General features: G+C 46.8%; 1 protein-coding gene across 3 annotated transcripts in view; it reads left to right on the plus strand.

The window, feature by feature from the left end:
* Nucleotides 1-20,246, plus strand: part of MAPKAP1 (MAPK associated protein 1) — an 82,135-nt gene extending 61,889 nt beyond the window's left edge. For all 3 annotated transcript variants that reach the window (XM_056505237.1, XM_056505238.1, XM_056505239.1), the window contains 4 exons: nt 3,193-3,333; nt 7,730-7,867; nt 16,963-17,060; nt 18,809-20,246. In XM_056505237.1, coding sequence (XP_056361212.1) covers nt 3,193-3,333; nt 7,730-7,867; nt 16,963-17,060; nt 18,809-18,934 — 503 coding nt within the window. In that variant the 3' untranslated portion in view covers nt 18,935-20,246. The remainder of the gene's footprint in view (nt 1-3,192; nt 3,334-7,729; nt 7,868-16,962; nt 17,061-18,808) is intronic.
* The last annotated feature ends 2,598 nt before the right edge of the window (nt 20,247-22,844 follow it).

Raw genomic sequence — 22,844 nt, forward strand, 5'->3', positions numbered from 1 at the left:
CTGGGTTCAGGTCACCATTACTCAGAGAGTAAATCTTTTGGAAGTTTGTAAATGGTGTAGCAGGAGGCAGTCAGTCTGCTCTGCTCCAGGAGAGCCTCAGGAGCCTTGGCTCAAAATAAATGTCACTCTTTTCCTCCTCCTGAAGTCCTTGTGCTGCACTGCTGCCCTTCCCTGCCAGGCCAGGGGACACTGAGGTGAGCCCTGCTCTTACACTGCAGAGGTGTGGGGTGGATCCCTGAGGCTGCCAGGTCCAAATTCCCTGAGCTGGGGAGCATTCCTGCCCTCCATTAGCAGTGGATGGTGCCCTGAGAGCCCTGCTGGGGTGGGGATTGCCATGGCAGGGGCCCTGCACTGTCCCTGTCAGGGCTGGCTGCTGGCCCTGCACAGAAGGGCTCAGGGACAGTGCAGCTGATCTCAGTCCCCATCCCTGCCTTGTGCAGAGCCTGGCTCCCCCTGCACAGGCAGAAAATGCATTTTAGGGTGCTTAGGAGCAATCTTTTAAAATAGAAATATTGACAGTTTTGCACTATTAATAAAATAATGGCTTGACAATCCTATCAGCAAACTGAAATATTCACTTTGTGCATTCTGTCTTGATTTGAAATACTTTTAGCTTTGATATGCCAGTCAGAAAAAACTGTTGTAACAGCTATTACTTGTAAATGTTCTCTTCATAGCCTCATAGTCATTTATAAATATATATATGGATGATGCCAAGCATCTGCTGGGAGAAGAGCAGCCACATTCCTTTGGGCAAAGAGAAAGTTTATATTTCAGGGTATTAAATGAAACAAAAACTTTCCATTATTAAGAAATATGTATGGAGAAATCCCCTTTCCATCCAGCATTTACTAATAGCATTCAAGCTAATAAACTGCTTCCAGTGTGCAGAACTTTTAACTTGCACAAAGATTTATCTTTAAACTGAAAGCTGCACTTTGTAATGTGAAATGCCTTTATGTGTGGTAGGAAGCTGTTCATGGCTAATTTAGTTTTATTCTTGCCATCTTACTTCTGGAAAGTTCCTCTTTCTCATTTTATCATTAGATAGTAATTAGTATTCAAGGGAAATTGGTCTTAATATATTAAAATTGGTTTAGTGCCTTTAGACCTATAGCAAAGCCAATGTCTTATTGGAAAATGTAATTGGGGACTCTGTGTATGTAATTAATTGTATTGCAATTAAGAACTTTCATTAAGCAATATTCTAGTACATTAAAGTAATAAGAGACATTTTTGCAGTGCAGTTAACTTTGTGTTTTGTTGTTTTATCGAGGAAATACAGGTTCAGTTGCTCTGGAATAGGCTGCATATGACATTTCAGCATTGTGGTTTTCCTAATGTGTCATTTTTATCTGTGCTCTGGGGCTGGCAGGGGTCCCTGTCAGAGGAGGCTCCTGCTTTAGCTGAGTCCCTGTAGGAGGAGATTCTGGTTTAGCTTCTGCCTTGCTTCCAGCTCCTGGATCTGGTGCTCTTGGTGTCATTTGGAAATCAGGATTTTCAGTGAGGAGATTGGCCCAAGTGACTGATCTCAGTGTTTCACAGGGACCCAGGTGTGTCCTGGGGGCTGTGTGGGCAGCCCAGGGCAGGTGGAGGGGTCAGTTCTGCTCCATGTCCCAGCACAGGTGCCATGGTGACCCCACAGTGTGGGGACAGGGCTGTGGGGACACCCCCTGGTGTCCAGCCTGGAGCAGAGTCCAGTGCCACTGCCACCCTCCTGCTTCACTGCCAGGCACTGCCACACCACAGCCTCTCCAGATGATTTTAAGTGCACCAAAAAGTTTGACATATCTCAGTGTATCTTTGGAGTAGTGCAGCATGAGGGTTTGACATGATACATTATGATAATCCATAGTATAGAGACATTAACACAGGGGTCTGTGACAAAATGCATTGTAATGTCTCGGAAGGAGCCATTACAATTTATCTTGTCATTCTGGAGCATGGAGTGCTTGCAGTGTTAAGATGGCTCTGCATAAATTCACATGGAGACTGTTTAATTTGATTTTTGGAATCCTTTCAAGTCCAATGGCACAGCCCAATTTGTAGCTTAACCCTTTGGTGTCCCCCTTCCCCAAAGGAGGGCCCGTGGTGTGTGAGAAGGGCAGCACTGGGAAAGCTGTGGTGAAAGTCTGGGACCTGGAATCTCCTGCTTTTTGCTCTCCATGTGGTTTTGGACTCATTTAACAGCAGATGCTCACAGTGCTGCTGTGTTGAGGCCACTCCAACAGTACAAGTCTCAAGCAAAATTAATACTGAAAAATCTGACAAGTTGGTACCTGCTTTGCTGGAGCTTTAAGATCTGTACTAAAACTCCATCATCTCATCTTCCCATTATTAAAATTTCAGCAAAATACAGCTTTCATTAATCTCCTGCAGCAAATTTAGTTCTCTGAACTGGCAGTTGGTTCAGCTTTTAGGACTACATTAGCCAGGATATTTAACAAAACGTGTCACTCCTCAGGATCTCCTGTAAGAAGCTAAATCAGTTTTCAAACATATTTATGCCACTTTATCTACCAGCATCTGAATGATCATTTGGAGCTGAGGTGCTTTATTAGCAGCTGGCATGGAAATTACTCTGTGCAATTATATATCGCATTATAGTAATGTTGAAATTGGTGTTAATCCAACGTCATAAAATGTAAAAAATCTTTAAAGTGTGTTCTATTTTTTCAGTAATTGGCATTTTGGCTTAATGAGTTGTTGCCTTTTATAAAGGCAGTACCTGCAGTGGTAATGGGAATACTAATCAGTAAATAAAGTGCAGCTCCACGTCAGCGTGCCCGAGGTGCTGCTGGCACTGGGGAGATCTGTACTAGTGCTGCCATCAAGGGTGGCACCTCTGGGGACAGACACACCTCTGGCCACCCTGGGTGGACTTGTGGGCAGCTCTGGCTGGGTGACAGGCAGTGGGTGGCCAGCAGGGTCCCCCTGCCCATCCCCTGGGCTACCTGTGGTCCAGGGCTGCCTGTGCCATGTGGAGCTGGCCCCTGGCATGGTGTGCTGCTCTTCATGCAGCCACAAACATCTGTCACTGTGACCTCAGTGCCTTGGTGACTGCCTGGGGTGGTGGAGGGAGCATTTCCTCCTGCAGAGAGCCAGAGCTGAGCACTCAGTGTCCCCCAGGCAGCTCCCCATGTAACACCCTGTGCTAAACCTCCCCTTCAGCAGCCTGGCCTTGTCTTGCAGGTTCCAGAGGAGAAGAGGTGTCAGAGGAGGATCCCCAGATCGATATTGCCACGGTGCAGGACATGCTCAGCAGCCACCACTACAAGTCCTTCAAAGTCAGCATGATCCACCGGCTGCGCTTCACCACGGACGTGCAGTTAGGTAAATCTGTGCTGCCTCCAGCCCACTCTGAAACAGCCATGAGCACCCTGGGCCATGTTCTCATGGAGCATTTGAAAGTGCTGCTGGCATTTCAGCAGTTAAAAATATTGCTTTCAGTTGAAAATGCTTCAGTATTTTTATTATCCCCAATCAGTTGCACATGTTGCCTCTGAACGAAGGCCATTATTTAATGACCTCGTCTCTTTTTTTCAGTCTAGGCTTCCTAATGGAAAGCTTCTTGCCAACTGTTTTGTTATTTTTAAATGAGGCTTTGCAGAATTGGGAGTTATTGGGTTTTTCCTTTTCTGAGACTGAAAGATTTTTAACGACCTAGTGGAAATTTGAGGTGGAACAAAATAAACGAGCATTCTCTAAAGGTTTTATATTGTCCTTATTGGCTCACAGAATGCTTTTGAAAACCTGAAGGCCAAAGGCTGACAGAATCCTGAATTATAAAAGCCCCATTACTGTTTTGAAATGATTGAATGGCTTTTTATCTTTGTGTTTAAATTGTGAAAATTTGATTAATGATGCATTGGTAGGTGACCTGTGACATTCCTGAAAATACTTCCATAAAGAAATGATTCAGCAGTAAGATATTAAGTGCCATAATGTTTACAAAATACATTTATTCTGTAGAATTCAGAATTGTTAAACTATACCAACTCCTGTATTATTGTCACTCCAGTCTCTTCATTCTTCCATCCTGAAGCACATGTAAGAGTAGTGTAAAAGTCAGTAAAATTCTCACAGAAGAGGCTTTTTTGGTTTATTTGGAGCTGTCTAGTTAAGGCAGGATTTATCTGCTGTGCTGGAGCAGGGCAGTGCTGGGCATGTTTGCTGCATTTGAGCAAACTCTCTGGTGTGATAGTTTGCTTCCAGTGAAGTTTGACTCACTGTATCTGGGAAGTGTCAGAAATGAGAGCTTGAAAAGGTCATGACAGATCACTAAAGATAAATGGTTAAGGGAGAAGAGCTGTTAAATGAAACAAATGGCTTAACTTGTGCAGCAGTGGAGAAGCTGACCCTGCCCAGTGCTGTAAGGACCATAAAATTTCCCTTTTATAACAATCTGTGAACTTGTGTGATTTTGATGGCAGTGCACTGACAATGGGGTTTTATAATTTTTTTTTTTTTTTTAATTTAAAAAAACCCCAGCAGAGTGTTCAAACCTTGGGCAAATGTAAAAAAAACAAAATCTCTCGACAAAGTCTGAGTAAGTTGATGGGGTTTCTCCTGAATTTTTAAAAGATTTCAAAAGAGCAGGATTGGTAAAACAAGGACTGAGGGGCTGTTTGGGTTTGGGCTTGAGGTTTGAGTGTTGCGTGTTACCTGTGAGTCACAGACTGCTTCCTACCCCCTGAAATGGAAAAAACAGGGACTGATTTTTGTCTTGAGAGTGACTGGTCTGGGAGCTGTTTTCCAGCAGTTTGATGATGGCCACTTGCAAAGAATTTTCTTTGCAGCCTTTTTGTGCCATCAGTTCTGTGTAGCAGCTGTAGCAGAGCAAGGACCCCAAGAATCCTCTGTCATTCCTTTGCTCCTTGTTGGCAGATCAGTGGCTGTGCAGGAGTGGGCTGCACTTCTTGAAATGTTTTAGCTGTTTTGAGGCCTGATCATTGAATTTGAGACAAGGTTTATGAAAAACATGGGAGTAAATTTGATTTTCTGTACATTGTGTATAGCTCTGTAGTAAAAGGTGATGTGTGGATGGCCATGGGAGGAGTGCCCAGCGATCTGAGTGATGGGGTTGTTGCATTTAAGGTGGCAGTTTAAGGTCTGGGGTTTGTGTTTCAGCCCATATCACAGGGTAATGCACACACAGCAGCACTCTCAGCAGTTTTACAAAGGCTCTATCATGTCATGGAGGAATAAGACACATTTACTTGTGTATTACATTAGCAGAGCTAACAGGAGCATATTGTCAGGGAAAATGGCTGCTGGCAGGTATTTCAGAAAGGGGAGGGGGCAATTGCAGACCCCAGCAAAGGGAGCAAGAACAGAACACTGTTACTGGACCCATACATTGGTAACATTCCTTTTGACAAAAGGAATGAATTAAAAAAATAATAGAAGGAGCATTTTTAGTTGGGCTTTGAGTGAGAGTGATTTGTGCTGTGAGACAGAGACTGCAGAAGCCACAGACAGAATAGTGTTTTGATTTTAGGTTTCAACACATCCAGATTGTGAGAACAATAACACAGTAAAGACAACATTCTTTGTCAATGTGCTCTCTGGATGTGGGTGAGCTTGAGCCAGCGATGTCGAGATACAGAAATAATGGATGAAGTATACAGCAACAATTTGCAGATAAAAATAATAGAAGTTATAGTGTATTTTACATGATAAAAAAAAGATGAAAGAGGAGGAAGTCTGTTCCATCTGAGATGGTTACAAAATGGTGAAGTAGCCTCTGCTGAGAAGATTGATGCAATGGGGAGTGACCTTGGCTTGGAGCAGGAGCTGGTGATGTATGTATGAGCATCTCGCTGCTAAATGGACCCAGATTTGTAGCACTAATATACATGGAAGCCCAGAACCAAACTCAGGATGGCAATAAATCAACAGCCACTTTGGGTGTCATTTCTGGTTTATATTCCACTATTGTTCTATCACTTTAATTCATGTCACTATCATCTGTTCATCTGGAACAGTTTTATATAATTTTCCAGTGGAGTTACCTGACAAATCCTATCAAATTAACAAGGTGCATTAACAGTATTGACTGATGTGAATTCTGAAGTTGCAGGACCAAACAGTGAAATTTTTTTGAGGATATTTATAGGGGTGATTCTCTTAGAGGAAGAGATGGGGAACACGAAGAATTTGCACCTTTATTTTTAGAACTTCCCCTGACTTTTTTCTAGTGAGAAAATGGGACTTTGTATCATCAACTTCCATATTTTCCTTAAACTACAGCAAATACCATTTGGAATAATGAAGCATTACACTGAAATACCAACACTGATTTTACATAATCTGTCCAAAATTAAATCACAAACCAAAATGGGCTCCAGATACAGCCCCAGCCTACTCAAATTAGTGAGTTCCAGAAGCCTGAGTATTAATTGGACTCTTGATACAATGCTTAATTGCAATGTGATCTCTCTGATGTGAGGTGTGTTTAATGCCAGGGCACACTGTTGGGTTTGTGGGGTGTTCCCATAACCCACAGGGTGGGCAAGGCTGACCTGGTCTCGGGGCAGGGGCTGCAGCCAGACCCCCCCAGGTTCCTGCCTTGCCTGAACTCTCAGGAAGGAGAGGTTTCTGCTTTTTTGCCAGAGGTGCTAGAGTTAAATGATATTTAAATACTTTTTTCCTCTATTGCTTCCTTTTGTTAATGTCTCATGAGCTTCACCCTGTAACTCATGACTGGAGACACATCTTTGTTTTTAAGGCTCTGCACACCCAGGTGTAAAAAGCTGCCTGGGAAGTTTGTTCAGCTGTGTTCAGTTCCTGAAATGCTTCCAGCAGGATCCTCCTTGCCCTCTGCACTGGTGTGGTCTCACCTTGACTACTGTGTGCAGTTTGGGGCAGCACAATGTAAAAATTACATTAAGGCATTAGAGAGCATCCAAAGTGGGCCATGAGGGTGGGGAGGGGTTTAGGGGGGAAGGCTCCTGAGGAACAGAGCAGGGCACTTGGTTTGGACAAGAGGAGACTGAGGTCAGAGGTCACAGTGGGCTTTAGCATCCTCACAGGGGAGGCAGAGGGGCAGGTGCCAATCTCTGCTCTCGTGGCCAAGGACTGGAGGAAGCACCTGCAGCTGAGTCAGGGCACACTGAGGTTAGATATCAGGAGAAGGATTAGAAATCAGAGCAGGGCTGGGCTCTGGGACAGGCTTCCCTGGAAGGTGATCACAGCATCAGCCCTGCCTGAGTTCCAGAGGTGTTTGGACAGTGCTGTCAGGCACAGGGGGGATTGTTGGGGTGTCCTGTGCAGGGCTGGGGTTGGACTCAGGGATCCTGGTGGGTCCTTCCAGCTCAGCACGTTCTGACCCTCTGGGGTTCCATGTTCTGCTGTACAGCAGATGGAGTGGGGCAGGGGTGATAGTGTCTGTTACACAGAGCACTGGTGACTGCAAAACCAGCACCATCTCCTATAAATCTCACAGCCCGTGTAGCTGCTGCTTCCAGAAGAGCTCTGTATACGTTTAGAAGAATTTTTTCTGGGATATTTCTTCCTTTTGGTGTGCTTATGCAGGAGAATAAAATGCAGATTATCAATGCAGTTTGATAACCATTTGCTTCTGGTTTCAAAAGCTCCCGTGCTTTCAGAAAGCCCAGAAGGGCAATATACCTTCAGCCCATTTAAGATTTATAAAGTGTGTCAAACGGCTGATATGAAATCGGTTAAACAGATCACTCTTGTGGCTCTCTATTCTTTCTCATCTCAGGTATTTCTGGAGACAAGGTAGAGATAGACCCTGTTACTAATCAGAAGGCCAGCACTAAGTTTTGGATTAAGCAGAAACCCATTTCAATCGATTCTGAACTCCTCTGTGCCTGTGACCTTGCGGAAGAAAAAAGCCCAAGTGAGTAGTCCTTTTTATTTATGTTCTCTCTTCTCTGCCTCCCTGGATGTGCTGGATGTCCAAAGAATTATTGCTACCATGTCCTTTTCTTTCTATAGGTGTATTTTATTCATTACAGGATGTTTTTAATCTGACTCAATTCTGTTATAGAGAACACAGCATAAACAGGCACTCATTTTACGAGTGTCCTTTGATGCTGCTCTCAGCTAATGGCATCACTCAGTGTTTCTTGCCCACTGTCACACCAAGGGAACACTGGCTCTGCCCAGCTGCCTCCAGCCCTGCAGCACAGCCAGCAAATCCATGTTTCAACAGAATTGCAATTTTTTGGCACTTTTTAACTTCCAGACTGGTTTTAAATGTCTTTGGTGCTCAGTCTGAATTTGCCCCAGCCATGGCTGCAGGGTCACTGGGATTGAAGGTGCCACTCTGTACATTCTGTTCTGTGATGGTGACCAGGCCAGGACAGTGGGGGCAGCCAGGTCTGGGGACAGGCTGGATGTCCCAGCTCAGTCATCACCCAGAGGTCAGCTGCCTCTGGTCAGTTGTAGAGTAAAACTTTGAAAGCAAGGGCTTCTGCTTGTTGTACTCAGTAGAGTAATGAGAGTCTCTATCTGGAAAATTTGTTTTAAAAAGCTCAGGATGGGCCCTGGGAGAATTGGGCAATGGCTCCCAGTGGGGCCAAAATGGAACTGTCTACTATCAAAAAGTGACTGCAGTTCAAAAGCTCAGATGGATTTTATTGCACTTGTGCCTCTGCAGGGTAGTGAGATGCTGGTATTAAGTACTTATCTGCAAGGTGACAGAGAGGGAGAATTATGTGATACATATTTACAGAGGTAATGATCTGTTGAATTCTCTTGGAAGAGTAAATTTATGGCTGCCACAGATTTTATCAGCAATTATTGAACTATATCCTTCTCCCCTTCATTACCCCTTCCTACTCCATGTTCTTGGTTTAGTCATTGTCTTCTGTCTCTCCATCAAGATTTCATGGTCCTTGGGTAGGCATAAGCCCAAGGAGAAGCTTCCTCAATAAACTGGTAGTCTGAAACACGTGAGGATTTTGTGTACAATACAAGGGGCAGTTTGTGCTGGTAAATCCTGTCACACCTCTGCTTTGTACCCACATTTCACTGCAAATGCAAACATCTGAGGGGATAAAATGGTGTCCACAAAGCAAGGCTGTATGTGAGGAGGCAGGGCACAGCCCCAGGACACCTCAGACCCCGTCCTGCAGGATGGGGCTCTCCAGCCCCAGGGACAGGACCTGCTGCCCTGGGGAATTGTTTGTACCCAAATGCTGCCAGCCCAGGAATTTCAAGCCCCAAATGGAGCCCAGATGCAGGAGGGCAATACCTGAGTGAAGAATCATGGTGGCTTTGGAGAGGACACTGACAGGTTGCAACCAAGGCAACCATTACAGTACTGAGGGACTTATCTGCTCATTTTTGTGTGAACATCTTAAACTTCTCCTACTAAATAATGGTTCAGCACAGTTCCAAAAGGAGAAAATACTTCCTCCTGAAACTGCTGACCTTTTCCCAACTCACTAAAGATGTTCCAAAAGTCATTATTTTAGGCCAGCAGAAAAGACTTTTAGTGTGACATCTCAGAATGATGCATTTTGGGGAACTGAACAGCAGATCAGTATCTCTTGAATTTTAAATGGAAAAAAGTTATTTTAGTAGCATAAAGGAATGAAACTCACTGTATTTCACAAGTTTTGTCTGTGATTTTTATCAGCACGGTGATGTATGTTTGTAGCAGAGTTTACATCAAAAATTATTCCCGGATCTTTCTTGAATGAATTATTGCAAAGAGAGGCTGAGTACAGATAAGGTCTTTGAGTTCTGCAATATATTTTGTTTTCATGTTTTTATCTCTTGTAACACAAACATGCTCCATCTCCTCCTTCAGATGTGCTCGTGCTTGTGCCAGGCTCTGGCTTTGGGGCTGCCTTCCCTTCCCAGGCACCTCGGTGGGGTTGGAACCAGCTGAGCTCTGCTCTGCTGAGCTCTGCTCTGCTGGGCTGGGCTCTGGGGACTCTGGAGAGGTGAAGGGTTTGGACCAGCCTCCAAATGTGACCCTACTTTTCAGTAAGGGCAAGGGACATTGGGAATGGAGGTGGGTGCTGGGACCAGCATAGGGGTGCAGTGGAGAGTCTCGTGCTCGTGTTCTTCCCTCTGAGCTGGTGCAGAGGAGCTTTAGTGGCACCTGTGCATGTGTGAAGGGACTCAGCAGCTTCAGAGCTGACGTGGTGGGAGAATTGACAGACAGCTCAGAGCTGTTCTGGACAGGCTGAGCTCACAGATCTCAGAGCTGCCTTCAGTGAGGACAGAAAATAAGAACAGAAAGCTCTGGCATCTCATTTGCTGCTAGTGGGGGGATTGTAGGCAGGAATGGCTGATGATTTTTGTTTGCCCTTGTAGCAGTCCTGGGTCAGAATTTGAAGTTTTATTTGTAAATTAAATCAGACTCCCTGGATTTAGACTGAGAGGGGGAGTTAATGGCCCTGCTGGCTTGCTCCAATGCCATTAGAACCTGACAACACTGGGCACGAACATCTTCTTTAAATCAGGTTCAGCCTGATTATCACGAGAGATTCTGAATGTTTTGAGTCTTGAAAGGAAGCATCCTATCATGGAGAAATAAGATTTAAGCCTTAATAAAGTAGTTGTCATTTTTATAGCTGAAAAGAGCTTTGTATCTCAATTAAGTGTACATAATATAAAGTCCTAAGGAAGCAACATAATACATTTAATACAATTATATCCCTTTGCAATAGTGTAATTTAAAGGAAATCTGATTCTGGTAATGTCTCTTACATTACTTGGACAGGGAAGAAACTTCAGTGTCACTGCCCACTGCCCATGTACAGGGCTCTGTGGCCCAAAGTGGCCATGGTGGATGCTCAGGGCTGCAGGGCACTGAGCTGGGGAGGGGGTGCAGAGCCTGGGACAGCCCTGCTGTGCCACCACACCTGAGGGGCCAGGCACCTGCCCAGGGCTCTCCCAGGCATCTGTGCTTTACATGAGCTGCAGAAATTGGATTTATGTGATCATTTACTTGAAACACTGAAGCAACATGCTCTGTGATCCTCCATCTGCCTTTTTTTTTTTTGTTTTCATAAAGCAGAGACATCTCAGTTGCTTTGTCAAAATACCCTTGGTGTGAAGGTAAGTCTAAACAAAGGTGTTCCGTAGGTCATGGAGTACATGGGTAACTTCAGTTTCTAATTTAATTGCCCGCTTTGCACCCTGCAGCTGAAGATTTCCTTTAAATTCTGATTCCATTGTTGCACTGGGGCTTAACAGAGTGTTAACCTGGTAATAGGCACAGGGCCTCCCCATTATATGTCTCGCTATCGAGCGGTTCTGCATGACTAGTTAAAAAAGATGGCAAGAAGATTAATGAAAGCTGCGAGTGCAGAAGGGGGGCAGGTACCTCGGTGAGACTTCCAGAGAGGAGATATTAGAGCTGAACCAGAGCTTGGCTTTTTCTTTATCCCATGACCTTTGAACCTGCCTTACTGTCGGGAGCTGCCAGCCGAGCCGACGTTTTGATTGATGTTGCTACACGAGTCAGTCTTTCCCATTGAATTCCACATCTGCACGAAAATAGCTTTTCCAGCAGTATTCACCCTGGCTGCAAGTGATAGCCAGAGCAATGCCTGAACCCCCTCTGTGTAGTTTTCATTTAAAGCTAAAGGTGTTTGATGTTTTAATTCAGTGTCCAGTTCCCCCCGGTTATGCACATTGGGTAACACTAGTTTAATGAATTTGTTGTTGGGTTGTGGAAGGGCTGAAAACACCCAGGAAGTGTTGGGAAGGCGTTGGGTTCCTGCTGCTCTGGGATCTCAGACAGAGCTGTTGCACTTTTGCTCAGAGCCTGCAGTGGGGCCAGAGCAGAGGCAGTGTGTGCTCTGCAAATGGTGCCCAAAATATCCCACAGCAGAGCAAGAAGTGACATGGCAAAATCCCTATTCAGTAGGAGACTAATCACAAAAAGGTAAAAAACAGGTTCAGCAGAGAAAATGTTCCCAAACTTCACTCCTTCAGGAGTGGAAGGAACATCCAAGTGTGGACAGAAGGGAGGAGCCCACCCGTGGCAGGGGTGCACAGATGGCCACGGCTGTGCCAGCAGCTCCCCGTGCCAGGCTGGGGCCAGGGCAGCACTCAGCAGGAGTGTCCCAGCAGAGAAGGGGCTGGCACCAGGGTCCCTGGCAGGGGTGGAGCAGCCAGGGAGCTCCTGCTGCTCTGATGAGCTGCAGCCCCTCCAGCAGCCTCCCCATAAAAGTTCTCCTGAGCGCAATCAGGAGCGCGCTCGCCTCATCCTTTTAACAGATCTGTGCTGTAGCCCTATTAAAAGGGGTCTTCATCTATCCTGTCAAGCTATTCTGCTGGGGTTTTTTAGTTTAATTACACTATCCAATTAAAACTCCTGGGCGCGTTTGGATTGCCTGTGCTGGGCCTGAGTGGATGTGACATTTACAGGGCTCGCCTCTCGCAGACAATGCCTGATTGATGAGCTGCAGACCCACTGGAGGAGCCCATTGCTGTGTGGAAACACTGCATTTGGATTTATTTATCTTTTTCCCCCCAAACAAGGTTGCTGGTAAAGAGGTTTTGGGCAACCTCAAGTTGCACCTCAATTTTCAGCATTTTTGCAAAAATCTTCATTAGTATTCTACCTCTGATAATAATTTAAAGAAGAAAAAAAAAGGCTTTGGGAGAAAAGAATCCAGATGTGTGAATAGTTACCACAATTTGACACAAAAGTGGGTGTGTGTTGCACTTTAATTGCAGCTCTGTTTTCAGGACATTTGGATACATGGCACTCTCTAATAGCAATGCTGAGTAACAAGCCTACAGTGGAACATAAAGGGTTGGAGGAAAAGAGATCATGGAATATTCTGCTGCCTGGGTGAATGGGTCAAGCCAGCTGGACCACAGCTGTTATTTTTATCCTTAACAGTCTTTTTATTTGTTCCCACTTTAGTACTGCCCTGGTTTGAGGAGATCCACCACTGTTCGTGGTGGGCAGCCCAAAACCATCACTGGTGTCAGTGGGGTGAGGATTTCATCCAGGACTGGCTGCCCTCAGTGCCTCTAAATGACACACCTTTGGGATAAATATCCCTGGCATAAAATGGGATTGACCCCACCTGTACATGCAGGTTCCTCATCCCCATTCTGTCAGTGCCACATCTGGATAATCCAGCTGCAGCCATGCTGCAATTTGTGACATCCCCTGTGATGTTTTATTTGTTATCAGAGGGTGTCAGGAAAGGTGTTGGGTGTTTTTGGTGGTAACACAACTCTTGCAGCTCTGTAGGCCCTTCAGGGTCATGGCACCATCCATTCCTGGGGTATCCCACATGGATTTCAGGCAGCTGAGCCCCCCCAGTGCTGTGGGTGAAATTCAGCAGTGGGAGCAGAGCAGAGGCTGCCCCATCTCATGCAGGGTTTGAAGGAAATGTGTCCTTGTACAAAAGTATTGCTGATGTGTGTTTTATTGTCCTCTTTCCTTGCCTTTTACTTTATTTATTTCTAATCTTTTTGCATCCTTTCTGGGCCCATGAGAAGAGATTTCAGGGTCTGAGCCTGTTGAGGTCACAGTTTCTGAAGCAGTGAGAATTAGTGACTGTCAAACATGTCCATAAGTGCTTTGTTCTTTAGAGAGTCCTTCTCCAGCTATTTATTCCACTAATAACTCTTAATTGTTGACTTCTGCCTTATGGCCCTGTAATGACAAAGCAATCATCAAGGTATATTGAAAAATTAACATAAATTTGCATTTGCAGTGTTTGTTTGTTTTCTGCTTTGTCCAATTCATGAATATTCTCTTCATCCTCCATCTAATTAGTGATTTAATTCCATATATACTTTTTAAAGAGTGGCTTGGCAAAGAGAGGGTTTGGGTAAAGGCTGAATTGTGGGGTGGAAGGGAAATAAGAAAATCTTTCTGGTCTTGGCAGATTCAGTAAAAAAATTATCTTTTCTTGTGCAAATTCATATCCTTGTTTTCCAGGCAAAAAAGTGTATTTTTTGGGCTTTGACAAAAAGAATTTATTACTTAGATTAGAGTGATTTTTTTTTTTTTAACCTGTGTCAGGTGCTGTGTGGGGCCCACCAAGTGTTTGGATGTTTTCCTAAGATTGCAGGAATTAGCACAAGATTTCCTGGAGGATGCAGTGGGGGCTGGAGGGTGCAGGAGGAGCTGCAGCCCTCAGAAGGGTGAGGAGAGCTGGGAGCTGCAGCCCTGCAGGGCCTCTTCCCTCGCCTCGTTGGCAGTGCAGTGGTGCTAAAAATCAGGAGATGGGTGAGCAGCTGAACGTGAGATGTGGTGCTGGAGGAGTAAATGAGCTCTCCTTGGTGAATTCCCAGTGAATTAGCATCCTGCCCTTCCTCTGCAGCAGTATCTGCACAGAACCCATTAGTGCTGGGCTTGGGGAGATTGCTCAGCGTTCCCAGCCAGGTCAGAGGGCACAGGGGAGATGCTGCTCTGCTCTGGGGCTGTGGCACAGGCTGGGGGACACCAGGGCCATTGGCACGGGTCCCCTTGGCTGTGCTGAGCCTGCCCTGGGCTGTGCCCACCCTGTGACAGAAGCTGTTGGCAGCAGCTGAGTTTTGTCGTTCTGTTTGCTCTCTGTAACTGTTTTAACAGACAAACGTAGCTGGGAATAACGTGGGGTTTCTGTTGTGGTGCAGCTGATTAATCCTGATTGCAGGGCACTGAGGCTCCCTGCAAACACCCAGGCACTGCTGCTGTGCAGGGATGGGAACAGCTGCTTGTGCAGCTCTGCTTTTGGTTTAAATCCCCCATCACGTGCAGCAGGAGCCACTCGAGCTGCTGCTGTTTGTTACCAGATCCTCTCACACAGAAACATCAAACCATGGAAGCTCCTATTGATCTCAGAATTGTCAGGGGTGGTGCTCTATTGGAAAGAGGTACATCACATATTTAAGCACTCTTGGAAATGGAAATCAATCTCACAATTCATAAATTCCATCTGGCTAGAAGAGTAGCAGAGCAAAGTGCCAGTTAGGATTTCAGTGCACTCATATTTCATGCTGTAAGTAGAGTGTTGTGGACTTGGAGCCCATAAACATGATGCTGTAATGGGGCTTTCTAAGGAAAAGTCTTTTTGGCTTCTTTCCACTGGTTTACCAGTCCCAGCAGGATGGGGCTGCACGTTCTGCACAGCAGAACATGGGTTTGGTGGCCCCTGGGAGCCCCTGCAGGAGCCACCCTTGGCCAGTGCCCTGCCAGGGAGGCAGCCAGAGCAGCCTCTGTGCCCCTGGGAGCAGGAATGCTCCCTTGGCACTGCTGCCTGGCAGGGCAGTGCCCGAGGGACACCAGGCTGGGCTGGGCTCCTGGGGAGCAGGGAACACCTGAGGAGATTTTGTCTTGATCCACAGCAAGAATTACCCAGTGACTTTCCAAAACCTGAAATACAGCAGCTCATTGGGATCCTCTGACCCTGTTTAGTGCCAGTTTCATTGCTGCTAACGGGTTGGAATGTTCAGTGTCCAAGGAAGGTGGTGGGAGCTGGTGAGCACGGTGCTGTGTCCCATCCCCAGGAGTGGTGCACTGACACTTTTGGAATCATTAAGATGCTGTGTTCCAGGCAGAGCTGCATGCATTAACATGCTGATGAGCTCCCAGCTTGGAATTCCGCATTTTTAGTACCACTGAGGCATCATTTGTCAAATGATTTAAAGGGTTGGGTTTTTATTATTATTATTAGCCAATTTTTCAATACAGAATTTATATTCCAGATTAGTGCATCATAATGGTGTTTAATTAACATGCCACAATAAAATACTTGCATCTCAAATTTCCTGGCCACCAATCTGAGCATATATCAGTCACTTTTTGGAAATCTGGAGAATTAGATAATGTAAATAAGATTTCCAATTAGCTTTCCTGCAGGAAAGACCTGGATTTACAGTAATGTGGCTGTTACTTTATGGATTGCTAACTTTGACTGTTGAACTGAATAAATTAGAAAACGGTTGGAAAAGTATCATGCATAGAATGCATTTAATTTTAATTTTGAAGCCATCAGCATCCACACAAGTGAAGGATGTTTTGCATTCCCTCGTGTTCCACGCTGGACCTTTGTGTCTCAGTTGCTCCTTGTGGCGCGGCGTGCCGGAGCCCAGGGCTGTCCCAGGGCTGTCCCAGGGCTGTCCCAGGGCTGTCCCAGGACCAGCATGTGGAGCCTCCCTTGGGACAGAGCCCCGAGCACCAGGAATGTGCCAGCAGGTCACAGTTAGGGTTTAATTTGATTTTCCTTGGTGTGGGAAGGGTGATCCCTGAGGTTCATCCCTCGGTGCCACCATCATTACCACCCGTGGCCGGCTGGGCTCACATGGTGTTTTGGGAGGAGGTCTGGAGAGGTGATTTGGGGTTCATTGTGTTCTGTGGGAGGTCTGGAGAGGTGATTTGGGGTTCATTGTGTTCTGTGGGAGGTCTGGAGAGGTGATTTGGGGTTCATTGTGTTCTGTGGGAGGTCTGGAGAGGTGATTTGGGGTTCATTGTGTTCTGTGGGAGGTCTGGAGAGGTGATTTGGGGTTCATTGTGTTCTGTGGGAGGTCTGGAGAGGTGATTTGGGGTTCATTGTGTTCTGTAGGAGTCTGGAGAGGTGATTTGGGGTTCATTGTGTTCTGTAGGAGTCTGGAGAGGGGATTTGGGGTTCATTGTGTTCTGTGGGAGGTCTGGAGAGGTGATTTGGGGTTCATTGTGTTCTGTGTCCATTCCAACCCTTCTCCTGTGCTCTGTGAGCGGCCGCAGGCGCAGCCCCTGTGCTGAGCAGAGCTAACCAGCCATTTGATGGATTTTTGCGTTTCCTGCAGTGGGGATGTGATGGGAAAAGGAACTTTATTGACTGGAGTTCAGCTGCTCCTGTAAGCCACCACTTGCCTTAAATTGAAATGACATGAGAAGCCTGTCAGCATTTCATTGCTTCCTTCTGTCGTGCTGATGGTACGCTGAGATCACCATCTGTGGTTTTCTTCTGTCAGGCGCACGAGCTCTGCTCAAACTTTACAGGAATATTCTAAGCAGTTTTTTTCTTATCTTTGCAGGTCATGCAATATTTAAACTTACATATCTAAGCAATCATGACTACAAACACCTTTACTTTGAATCAGATGCTGCTACTGTCAATGAAATTGTACTGAAGGTGAGTATTAAATTTTAATGTGACCCAAAATCCTGGTGTTTTACCACTTGTTAGTCATGTGAGTATTCAGAAGGCTCTGGAAACACGAGGGTGCAGTGCCTGAGGACCACTGGAGTGTGTTTAACCTGCCAGGATGGCTGCTCCATGCCTGTTGTTCTATTCATCCTTCAAACAGCCATGCAGCCACTGCCTGTCTGTGTGTAGCATTTCCTTTTGTGCTTATTTCTAGTTAATAGAGACACCATTTTCTGTGGAATTTGATAGGAAACTACCACATTTTATTGTGCCCAGGTAGTTTCCAGCTCTGGACATATGGTCAGCAGCCCTGTGCCATACAGGGGTTGGGTGCTCCTGCCCCTCACACCTCTGCCCTACACTCAGGTGTCCCTACACAGCATACAGGGGCTTTTCCACCCTGATCCTCTCAGGACTCTTTGCTTTCCTTGGGGCTCTGTACAGACACAAACTCCCTTGCTTTGAGAACCAAATTTTTGTTACACTCTTGAAAGATTGAATGGAATTTTCCACAAGTTTATCTTTTGTAGCAAGTCAAAATTCAAAAGCAGTAATTTTGGCAAACCATCTGTTATGTTTGCTTTTATTGGCTGTGTGGAGTTTAGAGGATTGTTAAACAACTGACGTGCGATAAAATAACTTTTATTCATTACACAGAAGGTCAGCGTGTTTGAGGGGTTTCTGTTTTGTAAGCTTTGGGCCTATTCTTCTCACTTTATCTTAGATTAGCTATTGCAATCCCAAACACTAAGAATTATGGAATCATAGAATCATTAAGGTTGGAAAAGACCTCCAAGATCATCAAGTCCAACCTTTGCCCATGTGCCTCCATCTTCTCTTTGGGGTTTGAGCCCTTCCAGGAGTACTGTCTCCACACACCTGAGATTGGCCATAAACAAAGGCTATAAAAAAGGTTTACTGTCAATAACATGAATATTCAAGAGAGAAATAATATTGAGCAGTAATTTTTTCCTAGGTTGCAGTTTGTTTATATAGAACGTTCTCTGGTTTCATGCACAAGTCACTGGTTTGTTTTCAATTCCATCAGCATTAGGGAGCACAGAAAAATCAGACTTTTCAAATTAGGCTTTTTAGATGATCAAGTGAGAAGGACTGAGACTTTATTGACCATGAAAATTCCCTATATTTTTATGCCTTAAGCTTAATATGCAATGAAAGTGAAACACTCTACAGTGCATAAAATTGTGCAAGTTTTAAGCCACAGCATATTAACCAGCTAATGACAGACCAAAGGGCATTTTTATCTTTTTGATTCTTGCATTAACCTTCCATTAAAATTATCTCTGAGATTATCACAAAGCATTGGAGATAATAAATTTAGGGAGTAGCAAGCTTGTTAAATATCATTTTAAAATGCTTTCATCAAGTAAAATGTGCCAAAACACAGGGAAACTCTCAGATTAGCTGAGTGTGCAAACATCATGATGGAAGAATTCTTTTTACTGAGGCTGATACGGTCCTTTATTGATGCTCATTACTGGATTATCCCAGCACTGGGGGGTCTGCACAGCTCGCTGCCTTCCCCAGAGCTTTGGGTGACCCAAAATGGGATGAGGGACACAGGAGGACAGGCCAGGGCTCTCCTGGCTCTCTGGGCTCTCTCTGCCATCGTGCTGCTGGTTGCTGGGATCAGTTCCAGCAGAGCCCAGCTCAGGGAGTGGGGTGGGGGTCCCACCCTGCAGTGCCATTAAACACTCCCTTGTGTCTTGCAGGTTAACTATATTCTAGAGTCACGAGCAAGCACAGCCAGAGCAGATTATTTTGCTCAGAAACAAAGAAAACTGAGCAGGAGAACAAGCTTTAGCTTCCAGAAGGAGAAGAAGTCGGGCCAGCAGTGAGGCCAAGCCTCGAGGAGAGCCCATGTGCCGCTCCCCGCCCGCGCTGCAGCTGGGACTGTGCTGCTCCTGCTGCTGGGACTGTGCTGCTCCTGCACCCAGGGCTGTGCTGCTCCTGCTGCTGGGACTGTGCTGCTCCTGCTGCTGGGACTGTGCTGCTCCTGCACCCAGGGCTGTGCTGCTCCTGCAGCTGGGACTGTGCTGCTCCTGCAGCTGGGACTGTGCTGCTCCTGCAGCTGGGACTGTGCTGCTCCTGCTGCTGGGACTGTGCTGCTCCTGTTGCTGGGACTGTGCTGCTCCTGCAGCTGGGACTGTGCTGCTCCTGCACCCAGGGCTGTGCTGCTCCTGCAGCTGGGACTGTGCTGCTCCTGTTGCTGGGACTGTGCTGCTCCTGCAGCTGGGACTGTGCTGCTCCTGCACCCAGGGCTGTGCTGCTCCTGCAGCTGGGACTGTGCTGCTCCTGCTGCTGGGACTGTGCTGCTCCTGCACCCAGGGCTGTGCTGCTCCTGCACCCAGGACTGTGCTGCTCCTGCACCCAGGGCTGTGCTGCTCCTGCTGCTGGGACTGTGCTGCTCCTTCTGCTGGGACTGTGCTGCTCCTGCAGCTGGGACTGTGCTGCTCCTGCACCCAGGGCTGTGCTGCTCCTGCAGCTGGGACTGTGCTGCTCCTGTTGCTGGGACTGTGCTGCTCCTGCAGCTGGGACTGTGCTGCTCCTGCACCCAGGGCTGTGCTCTCCTGCACCCAGGGCTGTGCTGCTCCTGCTGCTGGGATTGTGCTGCTCCTGCACCCAGGGCTGTGCTGCTCCTGCACCCAGGGCTGTGCTGCTCTTGCTGCTGGGACTGTGCTGCTCCTGCTGCTGGGATTGTGCTGCTCCTGCACCCGGGACTGTGCTGCTCCTGCACCCAGGGCTGTGCTCTCCTGCACCCAGGGCAGCCATGGCCAGTGAGGAATCGGAACCATCCCGTCTCTCACGGCTGGAAGATCATCCCTTGTCCATGATGGGACGTCTCCCCTGTGACAGAAATAAAGAGCCATATCAGCTGGAAAGAAGACTGTTACGCTTCAGGTTCCTTTGATTAGAAATACGAGAATGACGTAGACTGGCATCATTTAATTACTGTATTATGTACAATCACAAGAAGAGATGTGATTACATATTATTTCACAGCCTGGTTAAAATAAATTATATACATCTGTAATCCACCCACGTACACGCAGGTATTGCTTGTGACATGATCAAATTTCTAAAAACAAAATGTAGGACAAATGTATCCATTTTTACTATTAATAAACAGATGTAATCTTTTTCAAGGTCCATATGATGCACAGTTCTTTTGGGGGGAGGCTGCAGTCCCAGATGGTTTCACTTCTGTTGCTGAAGTGCAGGAGGCATCCGTGAGCCAGGAACAGCAGCCATGGCAGGGGAGCGCTTAGCAAGGGAGCAGTGAGACAGCCGAGTCTGTTGTGTTTGTTTTGTTCAAAAATATTTTTATTTAACTGTGCTTTTCAGCTTTGCAAATGCTTTATTGGAAGTTCCTTGCTGAAGGCAGCACAGTGGTTGGAAATCCATGTCTTGGGAGGTGGAGGGGAAAATCCTTCTGCCTGGCGCTGGCACATCCTCTGGGGCACCTTACCCTGGGGGCTGAGAAATGCCTTCACCTTCTCTCTATACTATTCTTTAACAATAAAAATTAAGACCTACTTTGTACTGGGATTTGTAACTATCTTGGCCTTGTTCATCCTTAATACATCAGAGAACACAGGAATGGATTGCTGGGAGCTGGAGCTGCATTTTTGGTTGAATTCACCAGAGATGTCTTTCTTCCATCTCTCCAGGTCACTGGAGCTCTGCACACACACCCCACTATCACAGAACTGCCCTGGTTCCCCACGGGGCTGGAGGCAGCTCCCTGGGGCACTGCCCACCCTCCCACCTTGCTTTTGTACAGAGAAAACTTCCTGAGCCTTAACACAGCGCGTGGGAGCAGCCCCTGGGCAGGGGAGGGTCTGGGTCTCACCTGTTGTGTTCATGTTCTGGGTTTCAAGGCTTGGCCCTGCCCTCCCTGTACAGTCTTCCATGATATCTGCAAAATGAGAGAAATGCTATTTTATAGTATTCTATTAATTTTTTAATATTTTCTATGTGCAAATGCAGCACAGATACAATGGGAAAAGCCCCTTCTATGTAAATGACTCTTTTAACCGACTCTGTGAAATATTTAACATTAAAGTTTCTCTGTGAATGTTCTTTGGCCACCCAGTTTCAATTCTTTTTAACTGAACTGAAAAATTGCCTATTTGGTTCCAGAAACTGCAGCAATCTCCTGTTTCCATGGCCATAGTGCTGTTGCCACCCCCTCACGTGTATTTATTATCAGCAGGGATTCAGCATGTGCAGGTTTGCTCTCAGTAGAGCCTAAAACTATCAGCTGGTAACATCTCTGCTGTCTGTGACATTTGTGGCACAGTCCCTTGCCCAGACCAGCTGTGCTCACACCCTCTCAGCAGTGTGGGTGTCCCTAGGACCCAGGCAGAGGTGGATGGACAGAGGCTGCTCCAAGGGCTGGGTGAGGAGCAGCGAGCTTTGCAGCCCAAAGTGAGTTTATTTGCTCCAAAAGAGCCACTGGCAGTGAAAAACCAAATTTGCTTCCAAAGACCAGATTCAGTTTGATACATGGCACGCAGGAAACCTTCCTTAAATCCTGGAAAGATGCAGCATTCCAGGAGCAGAGCATCCCTCCCCCAGAGCAGACATTTCTGCTCCTCGGGTTTCTGAAGGAGTTAAATGCAGCTCGTGGCTGCAGTGTGTGCACAGCTGAGCACGGAGCCACCACAGGCTCGTCTTTCCCTGCTGGCTGTGGATGTAATTGAGTCAGATGGGCACTGAACTGGGTCAGCAAGGCAAGCTGTTCCTCCAGCCCTGGCTGCAGCCTGCCGCACGCAGGAGGCAGCAGAGATTCCCTCAATTGTCTCTGCCTCCTGCTGCCCACGAGTCCTGCACACAGGGACAATTCCCCCCCACCTCCTTGGCTTTGTCAGAGCATAGAACACCAGAGGGACCTTAGAGGAGGGGACTCAAGAGCACACTGGCACCCATGGCTAGAGCACTCAGTGCTCTCCCTGGGCTCTGCAGGGGTTTGCCAGGATCTCCCAGAGCACCAGTTCCAGCCAGAGGCACCTTTGGGTTTGGGTTGGAGGGAGTCAGGTGCAGCCCAGGGGTTTTGCAGCTGCCCCTGAGGCAGGGCTGAGACCTGGCACTGGGACAAGCAGGCCCATCACACAGCCATGGGTGCAGCCCTGAGATTAATGGGGGCAGTTATTTATGGAGACATGTTTGTAATGGGCCCATGAATTCATGGAAATGCGCTGCCGTGGTGGCGGGTGGGGCTGGGTGCTGCTGCTGCAGCTGAAATTAATGCTCCTTAAATCACATCCCAGCCCAGCCACCCCTGTGCAGCGCTGGGGGACAAGGACAATGCCGAGGACAGGGACAGTGGGCACACGGCCAGCTGGGCCAACAGGAGTGTGCCCTGGCCAGGTGCTGCTCCCTGGCATCATTACCATGACCATGGGAGATCTCAGGGTCACCGAGAAGCTGGGGCTGGCCCTGGGCACAGCCCCATGCTGCTGCTCCACTGCATGAAGGGTTAAGCACTGTCATGTTTTATTCTCCCCACACACCTCTGCTTAAATGCAAAAAGAGAAAAAAAATCTCAACAGGGTGTTGTTCACTCTAAAAACCCTAAGCATGATTTGTGAACTCTCACAGCCTGGGTAATCTCATCAGAGTAATGGGATTATATTTCAAATCACCATGGCCTGTTCATTACACATTTAAACTCCTTTGACAGAGGAAAAGTTAAATAAAATGTGTGCGTCAGCCCTGGTTGACTTTCCCAGTTCTCTTTCTTGA

The sequence above is a fragment of the Oenanthe melanoleuca genome, chromosome 17 (assembly GCF_029582105.1).
Source record: "Oenanthe melanoleuca isolate GR-GAL-2019-014 chromosome 17, OMel1.0, whole genome shotgun sequence".
Taxonomy (NCBI): Eukaryota; Metazoa; Chordata; class Aves; order Passeriformes; family Muscicapidae; genus Oenanthe; species Oenanthe melanoleuca.